General features: G+C 46.0%; 2 protein-coding genes across 12 annotated transcripts in view; one reads left to right on the forward strand and one right to left on the reverse strand.

The window, feature by feature from the left end:
- LOC106649426 (GTPase-activating Rap/Ran-GAP domain-like protein 3) overlaps positions 1-10536 on the forward strand; it is a 46994-nt gene extending 36458 nt beyond the window's left edge. For 3 of the 6 annotated variants that reach the window (XM_014366829.2, XM_014366827.2, XM_023462253.1), the window contains exons 3-16: positions 1566-1632; positions 2524-2631; positions 2707-2788; positions 2866-2984; positions 3180-3244; positions 3548-3614; positions 3723-3825; positions 4444-4542; positions 4691-4903; positions 4985-5346; positions 6692-7742; positions 7812-7898; positions 7972-8208; positions 8345-10536. In XM_014366829.2, the coding sequence (XP_014222315.1) occupies positions 1566-1632; positions 2524-2631; positions 2707-2788; positions 2866-2984; positions 3180-3244; positions 3548-3614; positions 3723-3825; positions 4444-4542; positions 4691-4903; positions 4985-5346; positions 6692-7742; positions 7812-7898; positions 7972-8208; positions 8345-8643 (2959 nt within the window). In that variant the 3' untranslated portion in view covers positions 8644-10536. The remainder of the gene's footprint in view (positions 1-1565; positions 1633-2523; positions 2632-2706; positions 2789-2865; positions 2985-3179; positions 3245-3547; positions 3615-3722; positions 3826-4443; positions 4543-4690; positions 4904-4984; positions 5347-6691; positions 7743-7811; positions 7899-7971; positions 8209-8344) is intronic. The other 3 variants (XM_014366830.2, XM_014366828.2, XM_014366831.2) reach the window with 1 other exon arrangement.
- A 92-nt stretch (positions 10537-10628) lies between these two features.
- Positions 10629-18390, reverse strand: part of LOC106649425 — a 33462-nt gene continuing 25700 nt past the window's right edge. For 2 of the 6 annotated variants that reach the window (XM_023462248.1, XM_023462247.1), the window contains 7 exons: positions 17830-18241; positions 16817-17548; positions 15673-16250; positions 15063-15437; positions 14537-14857; positions 13815-14464; positions 11941-13741 (listed from right to left, as the gene is read on the reverse strand). In XM_023462248.1, coding sequence (XP_023318016.1) covers positions 12658-13741; positions 13815-14464; positions 14537-14857; positions 15063-15437; positions 15673-16250; positions 16817-17548; positions 17830-18175 — 4086 coding nt within the window. In that variant the 5' untranslated portion in view covers positions 18176-18241 and the 3' untranslated portion in view covers positions 11941-12657. Of the gene's footprint in view, positions 10943-11456; positions 11667-11940; positions 13742-13814; positions 14465-14536; positions 14858-15062; positions 15438-15672; positions 16251-16816; positions 17549-17829; positions 18242-18390 lie in introns of those variants that run through there. The other 4 variants (XM_023462251.1, XM_023462252.1, XM_023462250.1 and 1 more) reach the window with 4 other exon arrangements.

An 18390-nucleotide genomic window follows, 5' to 3' on the forward strand; every position in this document is an offset into this window, starting at 1 on the left:
ACGTCAGCGAGCGGCGCGATAAAAACCGCATCGATCCTGCAGGGGGAGGACGCGAGCAAACGTTATGGAATCAAATTGAAGCGCGATCCCTGGCTCCCCGTATAAAGAGAGACAGAGACGCGCACAATCGGATAATTAAAAAAAAAAAGAGGAAAAAGAGAGGAAAAAAAGTGTGCAGTGTGGCAATTGCCACTGGGTGCAGAGCGTGCAGAGCTATCACGCCTCGACGCAGACACCCTCGACGCAACACCGTTGACTGCACTTCTGCTGCTTTCTGCGTGATTAATCTCGTGGCCCCGCGCGTATTATACCGCTTTTATATTATATCCTGCTATACGTCACGCAGATAGGGTCGAGGTAGATAGAAGAAGAAAAAAAATCCCGGCGCAAATATAACGACGTTGCGGCGGAAACGCGTCGACGACGTTGCGAGTTTCATTCTGTCTGCCCGTGCGTATACGAGAGAAAATGCTTAACGCATATAGATAGGCACTCGCGCGGATTGGAAGAAAAGTTGTTTTTTTAATTACATTCAACGGTGCTGCAATGATCGATATAAGAATATATTTTACACGTAGGCTATGTGCGATCTTTTTTTTTGATCCACACGTGCGGGAAGAATATCGAGTGTGTGCAGCAGCTTCTCTTTATACATATTGCCTCGCCTCTTGCAGGCGTACGCGTGCAACGATCAACTTTTCTCATTTGATGCGCTCTAGCGAGAGAACGACGTATTTTATATATATAACGACGCTATACCACCCGTTGACGCGCGCAAACTTTTACATTATACGATCATCGCTCGACGACGAGAGAGAGATCGGAGCTTTTATTGCATTTCAGGCCCGCATAAACACCAGCCACGAATCGTCGATCAAATATATACGCCGGCGCTTGGCATGTGATAATTTAAACGCGCATTATATATTATTCGCTGCGATAAATTGTCGCTGATTAGAGGGGGAGGCCTGAGCTCGAAATATTGTGTTGTTAGAGCTCGAGCTTTTCTGCACGTGACTCGTAATAATGTCGCTGTGTGTAGTAGGCGCCTCCGGCGCGTCGCGCAGTATGTCATCAGAGCTGTGTGTACGTGCGAATTATAAGGTACATACACATAACATGCAAAAACTTGGTAAAAGATTATGCAACGAGTTCACGACTACGGCACCAAAATAAAGGAGGGACCCCCGCGGGGCACGCTTACCCTTGAAATGTAGAACGCGATAAATCGTCGCGTTATAATAATACCCCTTCAATTATGTTGTATATATGTATGGGCGCGCAGTAGCCCGCGCACGCTTTATATATTTGGTGCATTTAATGAGCAGTGGGTCGAAGAAATAAAAAGAGAAAGAAAGAGAACTCGAGGGGAGAGAGGACTTTTATATTGGTGACCCCGCTAATTACGAGCAAAAGCGGATTATTAATTAGTCTCAATGCGAGGAAAAAAAATTTTTTTTCAAGCGCCTTAATTCTCTCTCACTCCTTTTCATAGTCGCGCGAATCAAAAGCCAATTATGACGATGCAATTTTTTTTATTATTTCATGCTCTCTTTCTTTTGCAGAACGTCCACGGACACCGTCTCGAGGCGGGGCGTACTGTCGAGAAGATGCTACGGAAGCGTCGAAATGGTACGTCAACACGATCCTTTTCATTATATTCTCGATGTTTTCATTCGCTTTGAAAAGCGAAACTTTTGCTTTTTGGATGCGCTCTGGGTGTGCTGCGGTGGCTACTACTTCTATAGTTAACCCGTGAAAAACGAGCGAGCGTCGCGTGCGCGCGCGATAGTCGCGGAATAATGTATATAGGCGGATTCTCCTCAGAGTCTTGCTGCGCGTGAAATGGAATTTAATTGAATCGATGGAATCGTCTTTGAAATTGAATGGAATTAACGGGTTGACTTGAATAAAAAAATTAAAATTTCGTTACGTCAATGAACTCGATTGAAACAATAATTTACATTCAAAAATATAATTGATTTTAAAGACTTAAGTTGAAAACATTAAAAAGAAAAATGTATCCCATTGAATCGTGAGCTTTTTGATTTCATCACTAGATGGCGTATTGTAAATCCGCAAGCGGGAAAATAAATTCCAACCAGTATACAAATAAATTCAGAATTTTCGATGATAGCGATTAATGCACCTGTCAGAAAATTTGTCTTTCGTTCGAACATTCTCCCTAACATACTTTTCTGCGCTTATTTCTCGACTCGAGAATATTCCCTTCGATCTCGTTCAGCTCTTTCGTGCCACACGTATACACACAAGCGATCGTAGAGCATAAGTAGTACGTTTAACAGAAAACGACCGTTTTCGAAATAGGCTGTATTGAAAGCCGTTCGAGTTCGGTTTCAGCAGCAGCAGCCGCCGCGTCGAAGCGCGCGCAAAATTACCTTGTCCCAATTTCACTTTTCCCCTTTAAACGTTTTTCCCTCTGCACAATCCCCTGCCCCCTTCGCAGCTTATAATGTGCAGGGCGATTATTTGTGTGTATATGTGTATGTGTGTTACATATAGAAAATGTTTCATGCGATGCAAATGCAGCTGCCGCAAATCGAGCAAGACGGCGTGGACGGCCGACGCTTCCGCGTGGAAAACGGCGACTCGCCCGGCGAAAAAGAAGAGGTCAGACATCGCGTTGTGGATTACATTTTTCTTGTCAAATGCTTCGATAAATAAATGTTCGATCCGTAATTACAGATGTTTGGATCCCCGAGCACGCCAGTCCTGGAAAATCCCGAGTACCAGACGCGCTGGTACTTCAAATACTTCCTCGGAAAGCGTAAGTGACACACAATGCCAAAATTATATCTCATATCCAAGATATGAAATTTCATCTTCGAGTGTTGTTGCACACAGTTCACCAGAACTACGTGGCGGCCGACCAGGAGCGCAATCCTCTCTTTCTGTCGGTGGTAATAAGCGAGGGCGGCGATCAATGCGTGCCGCATTATCGCGTCATACTGTGGCGTCGTACGGTAAGCGTATTATCATCTTGTATATGGATACTTGCGGGCTTTGTGTGTATATGGTCGAGGCTCGACATTCAACTCGAGGCCTATGTACTTATATACATATCGATCCCTCGTTCGTTCACCTCTGCTCATATTATATTATTATTGTATACTCTCAACCCTCTCGATTCACGTGTGCGTGGCATTATTATTACACAGGGCGCTCAGAAGATATCTCTGCCGTACTCGTCCAACAGGTCGATGACCGTCCGGCAGATACTCAGGTGAGAGAAATTGACTGAATTTATATGTACGCCGCCTTATAATTGGATTTTGCCGCATCGGCTAGACGACGTCGACGACAAAGGCATTTTATTAACGCTCCGTAGATTCGATCGACATTTGCGTGTATTGGCGCTTTAGTACTTTTTTTCTCTCCTTTTTTTTATACCGTCGTCTAGTCGTCGGCGTTTTCTTCTTGGGTTTATAATAATTACGATGCTACAATACACTTTTTCCTTTCATCCCTTCAATTTATTAATGCGCTCGTTTGTGTATCATCTCGTTCTCTCGTCGTGATATTGCAGCAACTACTTTGGCATTGAGAAGCTCGACAAAGCTCCGCGAGAAGTAATTTCGCCGGAAATTCAAAAGGTACGTGTGGCTTCTATGCGCGTCGCGCACGATGTATATTAATAAGCAGCTGCTGCAGCTTATACCTGACGTAATTATTGTTGCCGTTGCCGTCGTTGTTGTTCGCAGGATTTATTGCTGCTGGAGGAGCAGGAGGGCTCGGTGAATTTCAAATTCGGCGTGATTTACGCCAAGGAGGGACAAACGTCCGACGACGAGATGCTATCCAACGGTAAGCGAACAATTCAAGCGTCCTGCTAGAAATGCTTAGCGTTTTGTGGCTACTTTTTGGACGATGAAAAAGTTTCTTGGGCAAGAAAGTCCCACTAGAACTGGAGGTATAATGATCGGTAGTGCAAAGTTATTTTCAACATTTTTTGGCCATGCCATGCTCTAGAGTGCGTAGTACTATTAAAAATATTAAAACTATACTACGACTTATACAACATTATTTTCTTTGCGCCACTTGGAGATTTCAGATAAAGGTACTCGCCATCTAGCGGTGAAGAAGTGTCATTATTGTATTCATAGCACGTACTGTTTCAAATTTTTTGAAGCGGTTAAAATGAAATTTTTAGGTAATTTAAAACGTGCTTTATGTTTGTAATGTGATTGCAAATAATAAGTGGATTTCAAATGACCTGAAACTCCCAATGAAACTGATTAATAAAATTTAGAATAGTTTTCGACCACTATGAATACGGTAATATCACTTTAAGCTTCGACCGCTAGATGGCGAGTACCTTTATTTTTGTAAATCAACAAGTGAAGAAGTAAAAATAATTATATATAAAATGATAAGAAATTTTAACATGTATCTTGATGCCACTGTGTTTCGTTCATTTTACAGAAACAGGGAGTCCGGCTTTCGAGCGATTTCTAGAAGTGCTCGGTCAGAAGATACGACTGAAAGGCTGGGACAAATATCGCGGCGGTCTGGATGTCAAAGGTAATTTCGAGCAAGACGATAAGTCCTCTTTCGTGTCGAGCCAGTAGTAGTAGTAGTAGTAGAAGCACAAACTGAACTCGAGCCGACACGAGATTCGATCGCAAAACATCCTCGATCTGACCGATCGTCGCCGTGTATAATTTCGCAGGCGACATGACGGGCAAGGAAAGCATCTACACGGTGTACGCCGGCCACGAGGTCATGTATCACGTGTCGACGCTGCTGCCCCACTCGAAGGACAATCCCCAGCAGCTGGAGCGCAAGCGACACATCGGCAACGACATCGTCAACATCATCTACACGGACGACCCGAGCCTCCTCGACACGTTCAATCCCAACTGCATACGCAGCCAATTCACACGTGGGTTTTTTTCGCTTGCGTCGCTTTCAATTCTCGCTTTTACACTAGTGATTTATTTTTTCCTTTTATGCGCGTATATAGACGTATTCGCCCTCGTGACGAGGGAAGCCCAGCCGCAGCAGCAAAGTAAGCAAAGTGAAGAGGGAGACAGCGAAACGACGACGACGACGACGATAACGACTACGGCGGATGAGGACCAGGAGGAGGTGGGCTATCGCATCGCCATCTACTGCGACGAGAACGTACCCCTGTTCGGCCCGGGTCTGCCCTGTCCGCCCTGCTTCGAGGACGCCGCGAATCTGCGCGAATTTCTCCTGGTCAAGCTGATCAACGGCGAGAAGGCCACCTTCGACACGCCCACGTTCTCGCGCAAACGCGAGCGTACCCTGGACATGCTGCTCAGAGACATGTACCAGGAGCACACGCAGGACGGCAAGAGCAACGTGAGTTAATAATATATTACGATGATGTATGAAAGGAGACGTACGTTCGACGATTCGGATGGAGAATTTTATCGATTATGTAGTCCTTGCGTAGAAATGCTCGATATCTCATGGCTAGTTTTTGGCCGACGAAAAAATTTAGTGGATTTAGGAGGGATATTAGAGCTGAACATATACTGACCTAATGGGGTACTAATATTTTATGGATATGAGATGTTCCTAATTTTTTTACCCGTTTTTAATGATAAAAATTGTTAAGTTTATAATTCAATACTTAACAAGTATATTTGTTCGTTTTCAAAACTTGTTTTGACTTAAACAATTATTTTTACTTTACCACTTGGAGATTTACAGGCAAAGGTACTCGCCATCTAGTGGTAGAGGCTTGAAATGTTTGAACCTGGTCTAAACTTTTTTTAAACAATTATATTTGTAAAAACATTTTTTTACACGCGTTATAAAATTAGTCGACGCCATGTCCCTACTATCAAACAGTTGTATTGCTCATTGACCCGATGTTCAATAGTCAAGTGTCCCTATTGTGGAGCGTGTTAATCAAATGGTGATACTCATAATGGGGACAGTGCTTCAAAGTTGGGTCGTTTTTATTAATCAACGATCTCGTATTTTGAAACATTTTAAATGGACATTTGTTGATCATTAGGACATTATCGATATCGAGCATTTCTACACCAGGGATGTAATATAGCCCATAGCTATATCGTTCGCTCAGACAGATACCCGACAAACTAATTGAAAGTTCGTCCCTCCATTGTTTCGATCATCGGGATATCGACGACGCTCGATTGCGTCGTCTTTCCTTTTGTACTAAATTCGCAGCTTAAGTTCTCATCGTCGTAGCAAACGTCCCGCGAAATTTCCTCGCATAATAATAATGATCCTCTACTGTGCACAGCGCTCGATCGCTCGAGCTTATAATCCTCCGCCCCAAATTATATATATAACTCATTGAGTGGCAGCGAAAGTCGCAACAACAACAACAGCGAATTAAAGCCGAATTTCCCAGCGGTGCGTCGGGCGCGCGCGATTGATGCGCACACACATAATTCCGCCAGCGAAAATCCCGGCTATTTGTATTCGCGTTGTACGTTATAGCAGAAGCGCACGAACTTGTATTAAAGTATGAGAGCGCGACGGCGAAACAAAAGTTTTCGAGGACATTGGCGACAATTTCGCGCAGAAAACTTTTGCTCTCGCGGTACATACTATACGCGGGGGCTAGTCTATATAGAGTAGCATATAGCACTCCACTGCTCTAGTTTCGAAACTCGAACGTACGCATTATGTATAACTGCCAAATGTATATCGTGCGTTTTATGCACAGAGCATGCTGAATCGTCGAGCTCTGTCGGACGTGGTGGAGACGCCGGGTCGACGTCGCGAGGAAACCCGCGCCGTCGAGATGGTGCGAGTCGGTCAGGCTCTCAAACTCGAGGCGATCGTGCACGGACTCGCGCCGACCTCGCTCGCCACGGTGGGCCCGCTTAAACCACGGCCCTGGGAGCCGCGCTGCATCTATCCGGACTTTCCGCACGAGGTGCTGTGCGGCGACGTCTGGACCGAGGGCCGACTCATACTGGCCAGCGAGTACGGCACCTATCTCGTGGAGGACGTGTCGCATCGCATGCTCTTCGACAAGAGCGTGCAGATGAAGCAGTTGGACGTGGTGGAGCAGCACGGCATTCTACTGTTTCGGGCCGGCGATCGCGGCAAGGACTGCCACGTGCACGTCTACCGGCTGAGCGAGCTCGAGTCCGAGGCTGGGGGCAGCGCCTCGTCGACGGCCTCCACGAGCCTCGACAATCAGAGCATCGAGCAGGACGACGAGCAGCAACAGCAACAAAATACGACCACGAACGTCGTGGACGCTGCCGAGGCGGACGACGACACGGACTGCTGCTCGGCCGCGAGCAGTTACGCGCGCCAACGACGTCTGAGCGTACGCACGCGGGCGATGACGAAGCTTCGCCGTCTCGACCGCACCAAGGGATGCCATCTGTACTGTCTGACGCGACCAGGCGGCTCGCATCTGCGTATGTGCGTGGCGGTTGGCCGTCGCCTGACCGTCCTCCAGTGGAAGCACAACGCCGCCTGGACGCAGTGGTGCGCCGCCGCCGACACCGACACCGTCGACGGCTTCCTCCAGCTCAAGGAGCTGCAGGCCTCGGAGCCACCCAGCATCATGACGATCGTCGACTGTCAGGAGCCAGGGCGTGAGTGGATGGTCTGCTGCGGCCTCAAGCATCACTACGAGCTGCTCTACGTCGATGGCACCTCGAGGAGCGTACATCTCGAGGCCAGCGTAAAGCCGCATCTGGTCGCGGCGTTGGATCTCTGCGAGGACGAGGAACCCGAGCTGCTGCTCTGCTACAACAGTGAGTGCACTTGAAATTTTTCTATCGATGTCGTATCGGAGCTAATTTCTTTTTTTTTCGACGAGATAGATACGTGTCACTTTCAAAAGCTGTGCGACGAGAACTCGGCGCCGACGGAATTCGACTTCAATTGGAATTCCGTTCCTATCGCAGTTGGTCAGTATTATTTTTACGATTTAAAAATTAACCGTAAGCTCGACCAAGCATTAATATTAAAAATTATCTGCAGCCTGCGCGTTCCCCTACGTGATAGCATTCACCGCGGACACGATGGAGATACGCCTGATAATCAACGGCAATCTCGTGCACACGATCGCGATGCCGAATCTCAGCCTGATCACCTCCAAGCAGGACATATTCTTCGCCTCGACGGCGCCGGAATTCTTCTCCGTCAAACTCGACAAGGAGCAACTGGATCACAGCAGTCGAAGCCACAGCCCACCCTCGTCCCAGTCCAGTGTGCAGAGTACGTATTATTCTCTATATGTGGGTCATGGCATTTCATGAATTTACTCTTTTTGTCGCACTTGGCTGCACCCGCATTTAGTTTTCGCTGAATCTAACGAGAATTTAAAATTGTCTCTTTCTCTCTCTCACTGTAGGCGACAGTCGACCGATGCGCATCTACCGCATCCCCCTGCAGACGCTGTCACGCACGAGCAACGTGAGCAACTGCGGCGCCGGCGGACAGCGACGCTGCGCCAGCCCGGCCGAGCCCGAGCTCGTCGCGGCCCTCCAGCAGCAACCCAACAACAGCGGCTGCAACGCGCCCCAACTGCTGGACACGAGCGGCAATTTTCTGATAGCCGAGCAGCCCCAGCATCGTCTTCTCAGTCGGTCGTGCAGCAGTAGTCCCACTCCCAGTCACGGAGCCTCCTGCTCGAGCTCGTCCAGCAAATGAAGATAAAAACAAAAAAATACAAAACCCCAAACTCCCATCTCCCCTACCCAGACTACGTTATTTTCGTTGTTGCAACGGGGCTGGCCCTACTGCAGCTCGCACTCTATCACTCTCTCAACTCGACTCGAGTGTAATCCTCGGAAAATGTAACGTACGTTATTTTTTTTATCGGTGTCCCGAATGCGAGATGAAACGAATGAATTGTGGAACGTAACTCGTTGATTGTTTCTCATTGTTGTATAATAAAAAAAATAAACTGCGAATGCTGTGCATGCCATGCATCTCTTGTATAGTATTATTATCATAATAAAATATATATTATATTCTACCGATGATAAAAGACAACAAAAAAATTACCAAAAAATAATGTATACTTGTGTTGGTTCGTGTGTGTGTTTACGCGAAGCCTATGCGCGCGCCTTGGGACGATGATAATAATGAAGAATAAGATAAAAAAAAATAATAATAAAAATGACGAGAAAGTGTGTGACGGCCTTAGTGCTTAAACATGTATATTTTTCGTTGTCTTTACAACAGTCACATTACTTCGTAATATGCATATGAACTACTACTCCAGCCGTGTCTTGACAAAAGAAAATAATCACTAATTTTAATTCGCGCGAGTATAAAGACATTCACGGCTTTTCGTTCATTTTTTATATATATGTGTACATAATGAAAATAGAAACACAGAAAATTGTATTAATTATTAGTTAGCCAACCGAAAAAAAGAAAAAAAAACATCAGTATTGAATTCTGTCGAACTGTGCACCAAATGAATGTATATAAGCGCAATATCATACTTTCGATATGAATTCTCATCTTCGTCTGATTATCCGCAATAATGGTGTAAACTTATTTTTTGTTGTGCATTGTTATATGTGCTCTGAAAATATGCAACAATTTCAATATTGATCAAACGAAAAAAGAATCGTAAGTGCCAAAAGAAAAAATATAAATTATAATCGATACCACGAAAGAGAATCAAATATGAAAAATTATGTAGCTGGGTATAATCGTGATAACCTCATTCGATCCTACAAAAAAAATACTTTACTTTCGACTGCTTATCCTAAAAATCGATGTAACCCTAATTGTACATAAGTCAAGTTTTTGGTGTGAATTGTGCTAAATTCGTTTCTCAGATAATATACAAGTGATCGATACAATTTTAGAATATAGTTACGTATAATTACAAAGTATTACAATTAGTATAATTATGACTTAAGTGCTTGCTCGTAAAAATTTTCTCGTAGCGTAGCTCTCAATCGTTCATTTCTTTTTTCTATTTTCGAACTCTAACGGTGAGTGCGAGTAACCCTAGAAAAAGTTCACACAAATAGTAAAAGTAATTTGCATAAAAATTCGATTTTTTTCTCTTTTGCATTTGTGTGTTAATCCTTTCGATTTGGCTCGTGACATGAATTTTTTTTCTTCAGGTATCCAGATCTTACATTGATACATATTTATGATTGAAAAGGAAAAAAATTTGAATTCAAAGAAAAATTGAAATTTCACAACAAAAAAGAAGTGTATCTATACTGTAGAAAGGCGAATACTTTTACGAAGCAAAAAAAAACAAAAGGCGTGAAATATTTTCAAGTACAAAACTCTTAATTGCAAAACAAATTACATTAAAATATACGACATAATCCGTACACATAGAATGTAAAGATTCAGCAGAAAGTGAATTTTATCCTGATTTTACGAAGTGCCGAGTGGCATTCAAGTCAAACTTTTGAAAAGTTTCAAGCTGAATTTTATTTTCGTGTCTGTTACATAGGATATTTATCCGAAATCAAGAATAGTGAAGAACGACTGTGAATTTCGAATGTTATAATGTTCTTCGTGAAACTTGTGAAGATGAAATAAAAAGAAATGGTGAATGTTCAATTGTTCTTTCTTTCTTTTTCTCGTCATATTCCACTTAACGTAAACTAGATGCAGTAAACTTGAGGAATTCGAAATATCACTTCAACTTTCTTAATTTTAAGTTTCTGTATAAATATTGCACAAAAATTGCCATTATCTAAATTCTATCTATTTTTGACAAAACAATAACTCTACGGACCTTACAAATATAACAATATAACAACTTAACCGAGATAATTAATTATTTTTTTCATTGGTTAAAGAGATCATTGTGTGCTCGCTATTCGTCCATCGAAAACGCATTACGACACTGTACACATGGACTTGCGATTGCTGGACTTTCGTTTCGTTCCATAAAGTCGAAATGGCAGAAGCGGCGACGTCTTCGCTGGCATACTGTGGTACTTGTGATTACATTTATTCAGACCTAGACACGAGAAAAAAAATTTTTTTGTTTGTTTGTTGCATTGACACTGAATAATTTGACGCGCTGATTACAAAAAAATCGAATCGATTAGTAGAAAAACAAACCAGAAAAATCCATACTTACTAAAAAATAAACAAGCTTTGGAGAACGTGACTAAAAAAGCATTCGATTATTGTAATATTTTACAGGTTTAATAGTAGATTAATATATATTTCAAACTTTCAGCTTTTGTACACGCAGCTTCAGCGCTAAAAAATATTCAAGCAAGAGAATTTTCGATCGAGTAAATCGATTTTAAAATTTTGTTATTTAGTTTAATCAAAACAATGCATTATTAAAAATAAATTATTGGGTTATTGGGAAGAAAAATCATCGCAAAACACGTTATTTTCATTCATGGTAAATGTATAATAATATATATTTATTTATAATTTTTCTTTCTCTTCATCTTCATATAATTGATCTGCATAAAATTTATTAAAATTCATAAAAATAAATACGTCTTCTTTTTTTTAACATTTATCGTGTGTTGGATATTGTGTTATAATAATTTACTCTTGCCTTATAAACAGAATAAATTTGTAAAAATCAACTGTGTCGATAGAGGATTCGAAGAGAGATAAGTAGTAGAGAGGCTACAACGTGAAAAGTATCTGTTTTTTGGATTACGCTTGTCTCTGTCATAATAGAGTGGTAGTGGTAGAAGTAGTGGTGGAAACCGCACCTGCGACATTATCAAATACAAAAAAAAAGAGATACAAATCGCCATTAGATCCGTGTCTTTCATATATAATATAATCAGCACATGAAAAATTGAGTTATTTACGGTACCATTCGACCAGTGAACGGAATGTATAAGGCACACAAAAAAATAGCAACGATACATGAAAAATGCAATGATCAACTGAGAACGAAAGATGTTTGATCTGCAAGCAGATTCTCTCTCTTTCAAGTTAAAACTTTGATATGTAGGTATACAAGCGTGAAATCTTGTAAAGTTGGAAATGAAACTCGCTTTATTAGCGTAATAATAATATTATAACTCGTTAAGTCTTCTAAACTGCAAGACCAACGCTAAATTTATATGTACACACACATAAAACTACGATAACAAAAGTATACATCGCAAGCAATGATAATATTTAAATCCTCTTCCAATATATGCAACTAACTAACTAACGCACACATTTACACACAAAGACTCGATATTACATTTGCCAAAGCTCTAGGAATGTAATCAGAGATAGTATAGAGAGAGAGGATGTTGACTAAAAACAAACACAAATGGAGCGTAAAGTGGAATCGATTGGACACACGGGAGCTGGATTTTCGTCAATATATGTATACATAAATCGCCATGTCCTCGATAAACGAGTCAAAGTTAAGTAATAAGTTTGGAATGTCGATATTTGTATGTATACGTACGAATGGTACCGTATTCCGGACTCGAACCAGCGCAACGACAGTCGGATTAAAATAAAAGTACATATACGTTCTATATTCTCCGCGTTAAAAAATACTCAACAATTCCCGCGTTCGTGTTTCGTTGTATGTAAGTAAAAACTAATGTGTAACTTGCGGTAAATACGTATGTATGTATTATTTGTATAGCACGCAAAATAGATGGTAAGTTTATAAATGGGATAAAACGTGTGTGTAAGTGCACATCGTCGTCGTTTATATGTACAATAATATTTTTTTTTGTCTATTCAATATTATGGCACGTATTGGATAGCTATTAGCAGCACGAGAAAGAACACAAGCAGTATGCAGCAGCAGCACTGGGCCGTTAGATTATTATTGCTATTGCTATTGCTATTATTATTTTTATTGCTGTTGCCGTTGTTATTAGTAATGTGGCGTATGCACTTGGCGGTTAGTCGGGCCGAGGCGGCGGTGGCGCTGCCGAACAGCTCGACGCCGCGGCGCTGATTGTCACGGCTCAGCACCGTGCCCAGGAGGCTACACGTAACGACGGCCTCGGCGGCGTGCTCACCTTCCCAATTATTCCGAGATTGAAGGGGTCTTTGCTGCTCTGGCTGTTGACGTCCTCGATGATGCAGTCGATCCAGGCCGTCGTCGTCGTCGCTGACGGTCGACTGTCCGGCGTCGTTGCGAGCCCGCGGGGTGCTCTCCTTCCAGTCGCCGGCCAGTTTGGCCTCCCTGACGCTGCGCATGAAGGCCTTGCTCGAGTTGTCGCGGTTCTCGCACTTTTCCCGACTGCTACTGCTACTAGTGGTAGGTGCTGTCGTTGCTTCCGTGGACGAAGAAGATTCCAAGGCACCTCCTCCGATTGGCTTGTTGCTCGTTGGCTGCAGCAATTCCGACTCCCTGCAGCGCTTGATGTCCTCCCGGCAAGTCTCGCGCAGATTTTTCAGATCGTCGAGCACCGTCGAGATTTCGCGCTTGATCGTCGACTGGCCGTCCACTTTATCTTCTTCCTCTTTCTTGTTCTCTTCATCCTCATCTTTTTCTTTCTTTTCGTCGTCGTCGTCTCGAGCAATACCGTCGATTATTTCCGAGGCGCTCATCACCCGCAGCGCAGCAGGCTTATCGTTACTCGCTACCGACTTGGCGGTGGCTTGTTGCGTGGACGATGGAACTTTACCATCGATTCCCTTTGTAAGCTGCACGAGGTTCTCGAGGTCTTGGCAGAGCTTCTTGTAGGCCGAATTCTCGGGTTCGGCTCTCGCGGCAGTCTCTTTCGGACTCGTGTTTTGCGCCTTCGCGCTGGCTACGCTGGCGTCGCAAGTCACGAAGCTCGCGCTGCTGTTATCGTGCGTCGGCTCTCTGCTACGGCTAAAAAATACACGCGCGTGTTTTAGATCGCAGGTCGGTAAGGAAGATTCCTGCGCCTTCTCTATCTACGTACCTTCTATCCTTCGATCGAACGTCGTCCTCGGAATGATGCACCTCGCAGGACTTGGAGCTGAGATCGAGATCGCTCGATTGCCGATCGACCACGACGACTCGCACCCGAGGACAAGGTTCCTCGCTGGTGACGTGGCCGCTCGTCGCGTCTCTGAAGCTGCTGCTGTCGTTCATGAAGCCCAAAGATTCGGAATCGCTGACTATCGCCGCTTGACTGCCGCTCCTGCACGAGTCCAGGTCGTCGTCGTCATCGTCTACGTAACCCTTGCCACGACCCGTCGGCGACTGCGACGAGCTGATGACGCCGTAGAGATTGCTCGACAGCGAGCGATGTCTCTTTTTGAAGCTACTGCTGTTTCGCCCCGAACCGAAGTGCAGAGGCGACGGGGTCGAGGGCACGGGACTGCAGAAGGACATCGGCGACGACTGCGAATGATGATGATGATGACTGCTGCAGGCCGAGGAGGCGTCCTTACGCAGCGCCCGATAGGCCAGGTCGTCGGTCACGAGGTCGGGCTCGCGACTCGGTATGTAGGGCGAGCGAGCGCTGGCCGGGGAACAGGAGGGCGCCTGACTGTGCAGGTAGTCCGACTCCGTGGCGGTGGCTATCGGGCCCAGTGGTATGCCGAACGGCGGCTGCGGATCGGATATCTGCAATTTCATATAAGTAGTGTAAGAAAATATCGTTTATTTTCAGCTGGCAGCAGCGTTGCGCATAATTACCTTGAGCGTATTATTGGCGTGGTGTCGCATGCGAAACACGACGTCGTCCAGCGTGACGTCGGGCTCTACTCTTTTCTTCCTGCCACTGCCATTTTGCTGCTGCTGCTGCTGTTTGGTGGCATCCTCCCAGCGTCTCGGTGAATTCTCGCCGCCGAACGGCACCGGCGTCATCAGGTAGCTGATGCTCTCGAGGCCGGGCGCCCCGGCGCAACTGGACGCCGGTCTGCTGTCCTGTCTGTTGGCCGACTGCATGCGCCTGAAGGCCATGTCGTCTCGTAGCCGGTGCTCCGCAGCGGCTCGGTCGACCTCGTCTTGTCCCTGCTTTAGAAAAAAAAGCGAAGTTTAGGAATGTACGATGAAACAAATGTTGATTTATTCAGCAGAGTCGTGTTAAAGTAAGCAAACGCGATATTAATAACTGCACGTATGTACGTTTGACGCGCGTAAAAATAAACAAACGCCAGTCGCGTGACTAATGCATGCATAACGTAAAACGAGCCTTTGACACACGACAATAATTGCTTACCAGTAAATTCGAGTCAGCCCAGGTCTTTCTCCTCGCAATGGGATCGTCCTCGGCGTCGAACGGCACCGGGCTGGCCGTCAGACCCCTGTAGTGCATCTCCTCCAGGGTCCGACGGTCGGCCCTGTCGAGCAGCTGCTCGTCCGCATCCAGATGCAGACTGTTGAAGATCGTCTCGAGCTCCTCGAGGGCGCTCTCGAGATTCGCCGAGTCTTGTCGGGAGCGCGGACGACGCAGTGGCAAGCTGCGTTGCAGCTGCTGCGGTGGCTGCGACTGAGACTGCAAATACTTTGGCTTTTCGGGAAGCGGAGGTGGCCTGAGAGACGACGACGGTGACTGGGTCACCGAACTGCCGCGGCCGCTCAACTGCGCCGGGCTCTGAAAATAGACACACAGTCTTGGTGAGTCGGGTGGCTATATATGCTGCACGCGATATGTATATGTAGGCAACGCAACGCGCGACAAAGAACTTGAGCTCTTATAGGACGGTCAATTATCGTGTGTTGTATTATTATATGTTTGCTCTGTGTGCGCAATTAGAGCGATCGATCGAACGCGAGATAGATAGACTCGATCAAGGTCGTCGTCGGCTGCTACTGGTAATTTTACTCACCGTGACGCCGTTGTTGGTGTCTCGCAGCGGATCCCTTCTAACGTTGGCGGCCACCGGTATGGTCCTGCCGTAGCCGTTGTCACTGGCGAGCAGCAGTCGACCCTCGTTAATGAGACGCACTTCGCAACTCGGACTGGATATCGAGTGTCGCTCGAGGCTGTACTCGCTGTTGTTCTCCTTGTCGCTGCTCTGCTGTTGCTGCTGCAGAATCGTATCGTTGTAGCGATTGATCGGTAGGCCATTGATGAGGAGAGATCGGGACGAGCTCGAGTCTCTCGAGGGTGGCACCGGTGGCGCCGATATCCTCTTCTGCTGCTGCTGCGGATGGGGATACAATTTTCGGGGCTTTGGCACGGGCTTGATTCTCGCGGTAACGGTGGCGTCGTTGTCGTTGTCGAATTGCGAGAAATATTGCAGAGTTTGCTGGACTAGAGGATTGTTCACGCCGTTGGCGGACGTGGACGTCGAGGGGCTGACCGAGTTGCTGCTGCTTCGTACTCGTTGACCGGATGGCAGTGCGTAAATGTGTCTGGGCTGCTCCGCTTCGAACGCATACTTTTTCGACAGCATTTCTGGGACTGTAAATGTAATTGTGGTTCATTATTCACGAGCTATTGACGATCTTTCCAAGCTCCGCTATAAATGCAAAGGTACTCGAGCGCGCAACAGCCGATCGTACATACATGTATAAGGCTTCGCAAGCTCGCGCGCGAAACAAAAAAGCTCGCGACTTCGACATAGCTAAGGTATATATAAGCTCGTGAATTTCCAAGGTTCGTAACGAGAGCCGCAAATACTGTTTCTGTGTACGAACGCACACACGAGACTCTAAACAATGTTAATCACGCAACTGCAATCGCGCGAGGCTATATAGGTGCATTTAAGAGCTCCAAACACACGATGCGATGCGCGCAGCTGATCGATCTTTATTGCGCTGGCCTAATTTTGTATTTTTTTTTTTTACACACGCGGGCTTACGTCTGTTGCAGTACACGCGTGTCTAATAGAGACGATGCACCTATATTTGATTCGTACGTATACGAATCCGAGAATCGTGTACAAAAAAGAGAAATAAAAGCTTTTTTTGCTGTGATACGGCTTCCACGGAAAATTGCGCATCTGTGCGCATCGAAACTGAGCTTACCTTCACTCCTCGGCCTCGTGGCGCTATCCAGACGATAGGGCAGCATCCTGGGGGTTCCTTCGAGGACACCCGGCGGTCGCAACCGATCCAGATTCGAAGCAACAATTTTAGAAGCTACTCTCGGCTTACTATCCGAGCCACTGTAACACTCCAAGGCACTCGTCGAATCGTTATTGCCGCCGGCAATGTTGTTGTTAACCAAGCCGTTGACAGCGCCGCACTGCCTCTTCAAGTATCTCTCGGTCCTCGAGGTTCTCGATCGCCTCTTATTGGTCGGATTGTTGCTACTGCTGCGCCAACTGCCACTGCCAGTTCCATTGCCACCGCCACCCCCGCCACTCTCGTCCATGTCGCTGCTGCTGCAGTCGGCGATGACGCTCGAGCGACGCGACTTGGTCGTCATCGGGCCTTTGCATCGACGTCCGCCGCTTCCGTTGTTGGGCGAGGACGAGCCGCACGAGCAGCAGCAATTGTGAGGAGGTGGCGCAGCAGCAGTAGCGGCTTCGGTTAGGAGGACTGCCGCTGCCGAGCTGCGCTGCTGGTGGTGACGATGACCCCGACGAGCGCTCGAGCTCATCGTCGCGTCGTCGGCGTCGTCGTTGTCGATGACGATGTTGGTCGAGTCCGGCGCCGATATCCAGACGATCGGCCTCGTGGCTCGGACCGCGTCCAATTCGGTGACGCGCGGAAAATTGCCCGTGTCGTATTCGCTGGCACCTGTGTGGGTCAAGGCTAAGATCAATTTTTGGTTTGGATATGCATAAATCGAGAAAGTAACTTTGTTTTCACCGTTTTGAGGATCAACGATATTCATTCTCCGAATGAAACAAAACTGAGCTTTGACTTATATAATTAATTACGATGACTTTACCACTTGCAGATTTACAAATAAAGGTACTCGCCATCTAGCGGCGATCGTTTAAAATGTGCTTCATATTTTTAAGATATTTGCATAAAAACATCGTTAACAACGCCATTAAAATATTACACAATACGGTGTTGTCGCAACGAACCTCTAAAATTGCTCGTGACAGCGGCCAGCGGCAGCTCCTCCAGCGAGGACGCGGGACTGCTACCGGTCGACGAGACGGACGACACCGAGGCCGAGTGATCAAGCAGCGACGAGACCCGCTTGAACAGACCATCGATCGACCATTTCTTGCTCAGCGAATTCCGCTTTTTGTTGTGGCTGCCGTCGAAGGAGGTCGGCGTCGAGGCGTTGGACGAGGCGTTTCGCCGACTCGGCGGCAGAAGCGTGTCCTCGCGTATCTGGCCCCAGAGCGGCTGCTGCTGCTGTTTGCTGTTCTCGCCGCAGCCCTTGCTGCTGCCGTTGTTACCCACGCAGCGCAGCTTGTCCATTTGACGTTATCTGTCGGTTGGATCTTGCTTCGTCGTCGTCGCGCGGACGAGTTTCATTGGTTTTGACTGCAACGAGAAGAACAAAAATTGACTTGATTTATTTTTCTCTTGGACAATTGGATAGTTCGTACACTTTCACTCGCATATAAATTAATCACAAGCACGCATAATCATTATAAGACAAAAATGTCTAGCGGGTCGCATTTACTAATCGA

Source organism: Trichogramma pretiosum, unplaced genomic scaffold (genome assembly GCF_000599845.2).
Source record: "Trichogramma pretiosum strain Unisexual culture from Peru unplaced genomic scaffold, Tpre_2.0 scaffold9, whole genome shotgun sequence".
Taxonomy (NCBI): Eukaryota; Metazoa; Arthropoda; class Insecta; order Hymenoptera; family Trichogrammatidae; genus Trichogramma; species Trichogramma pretiosum.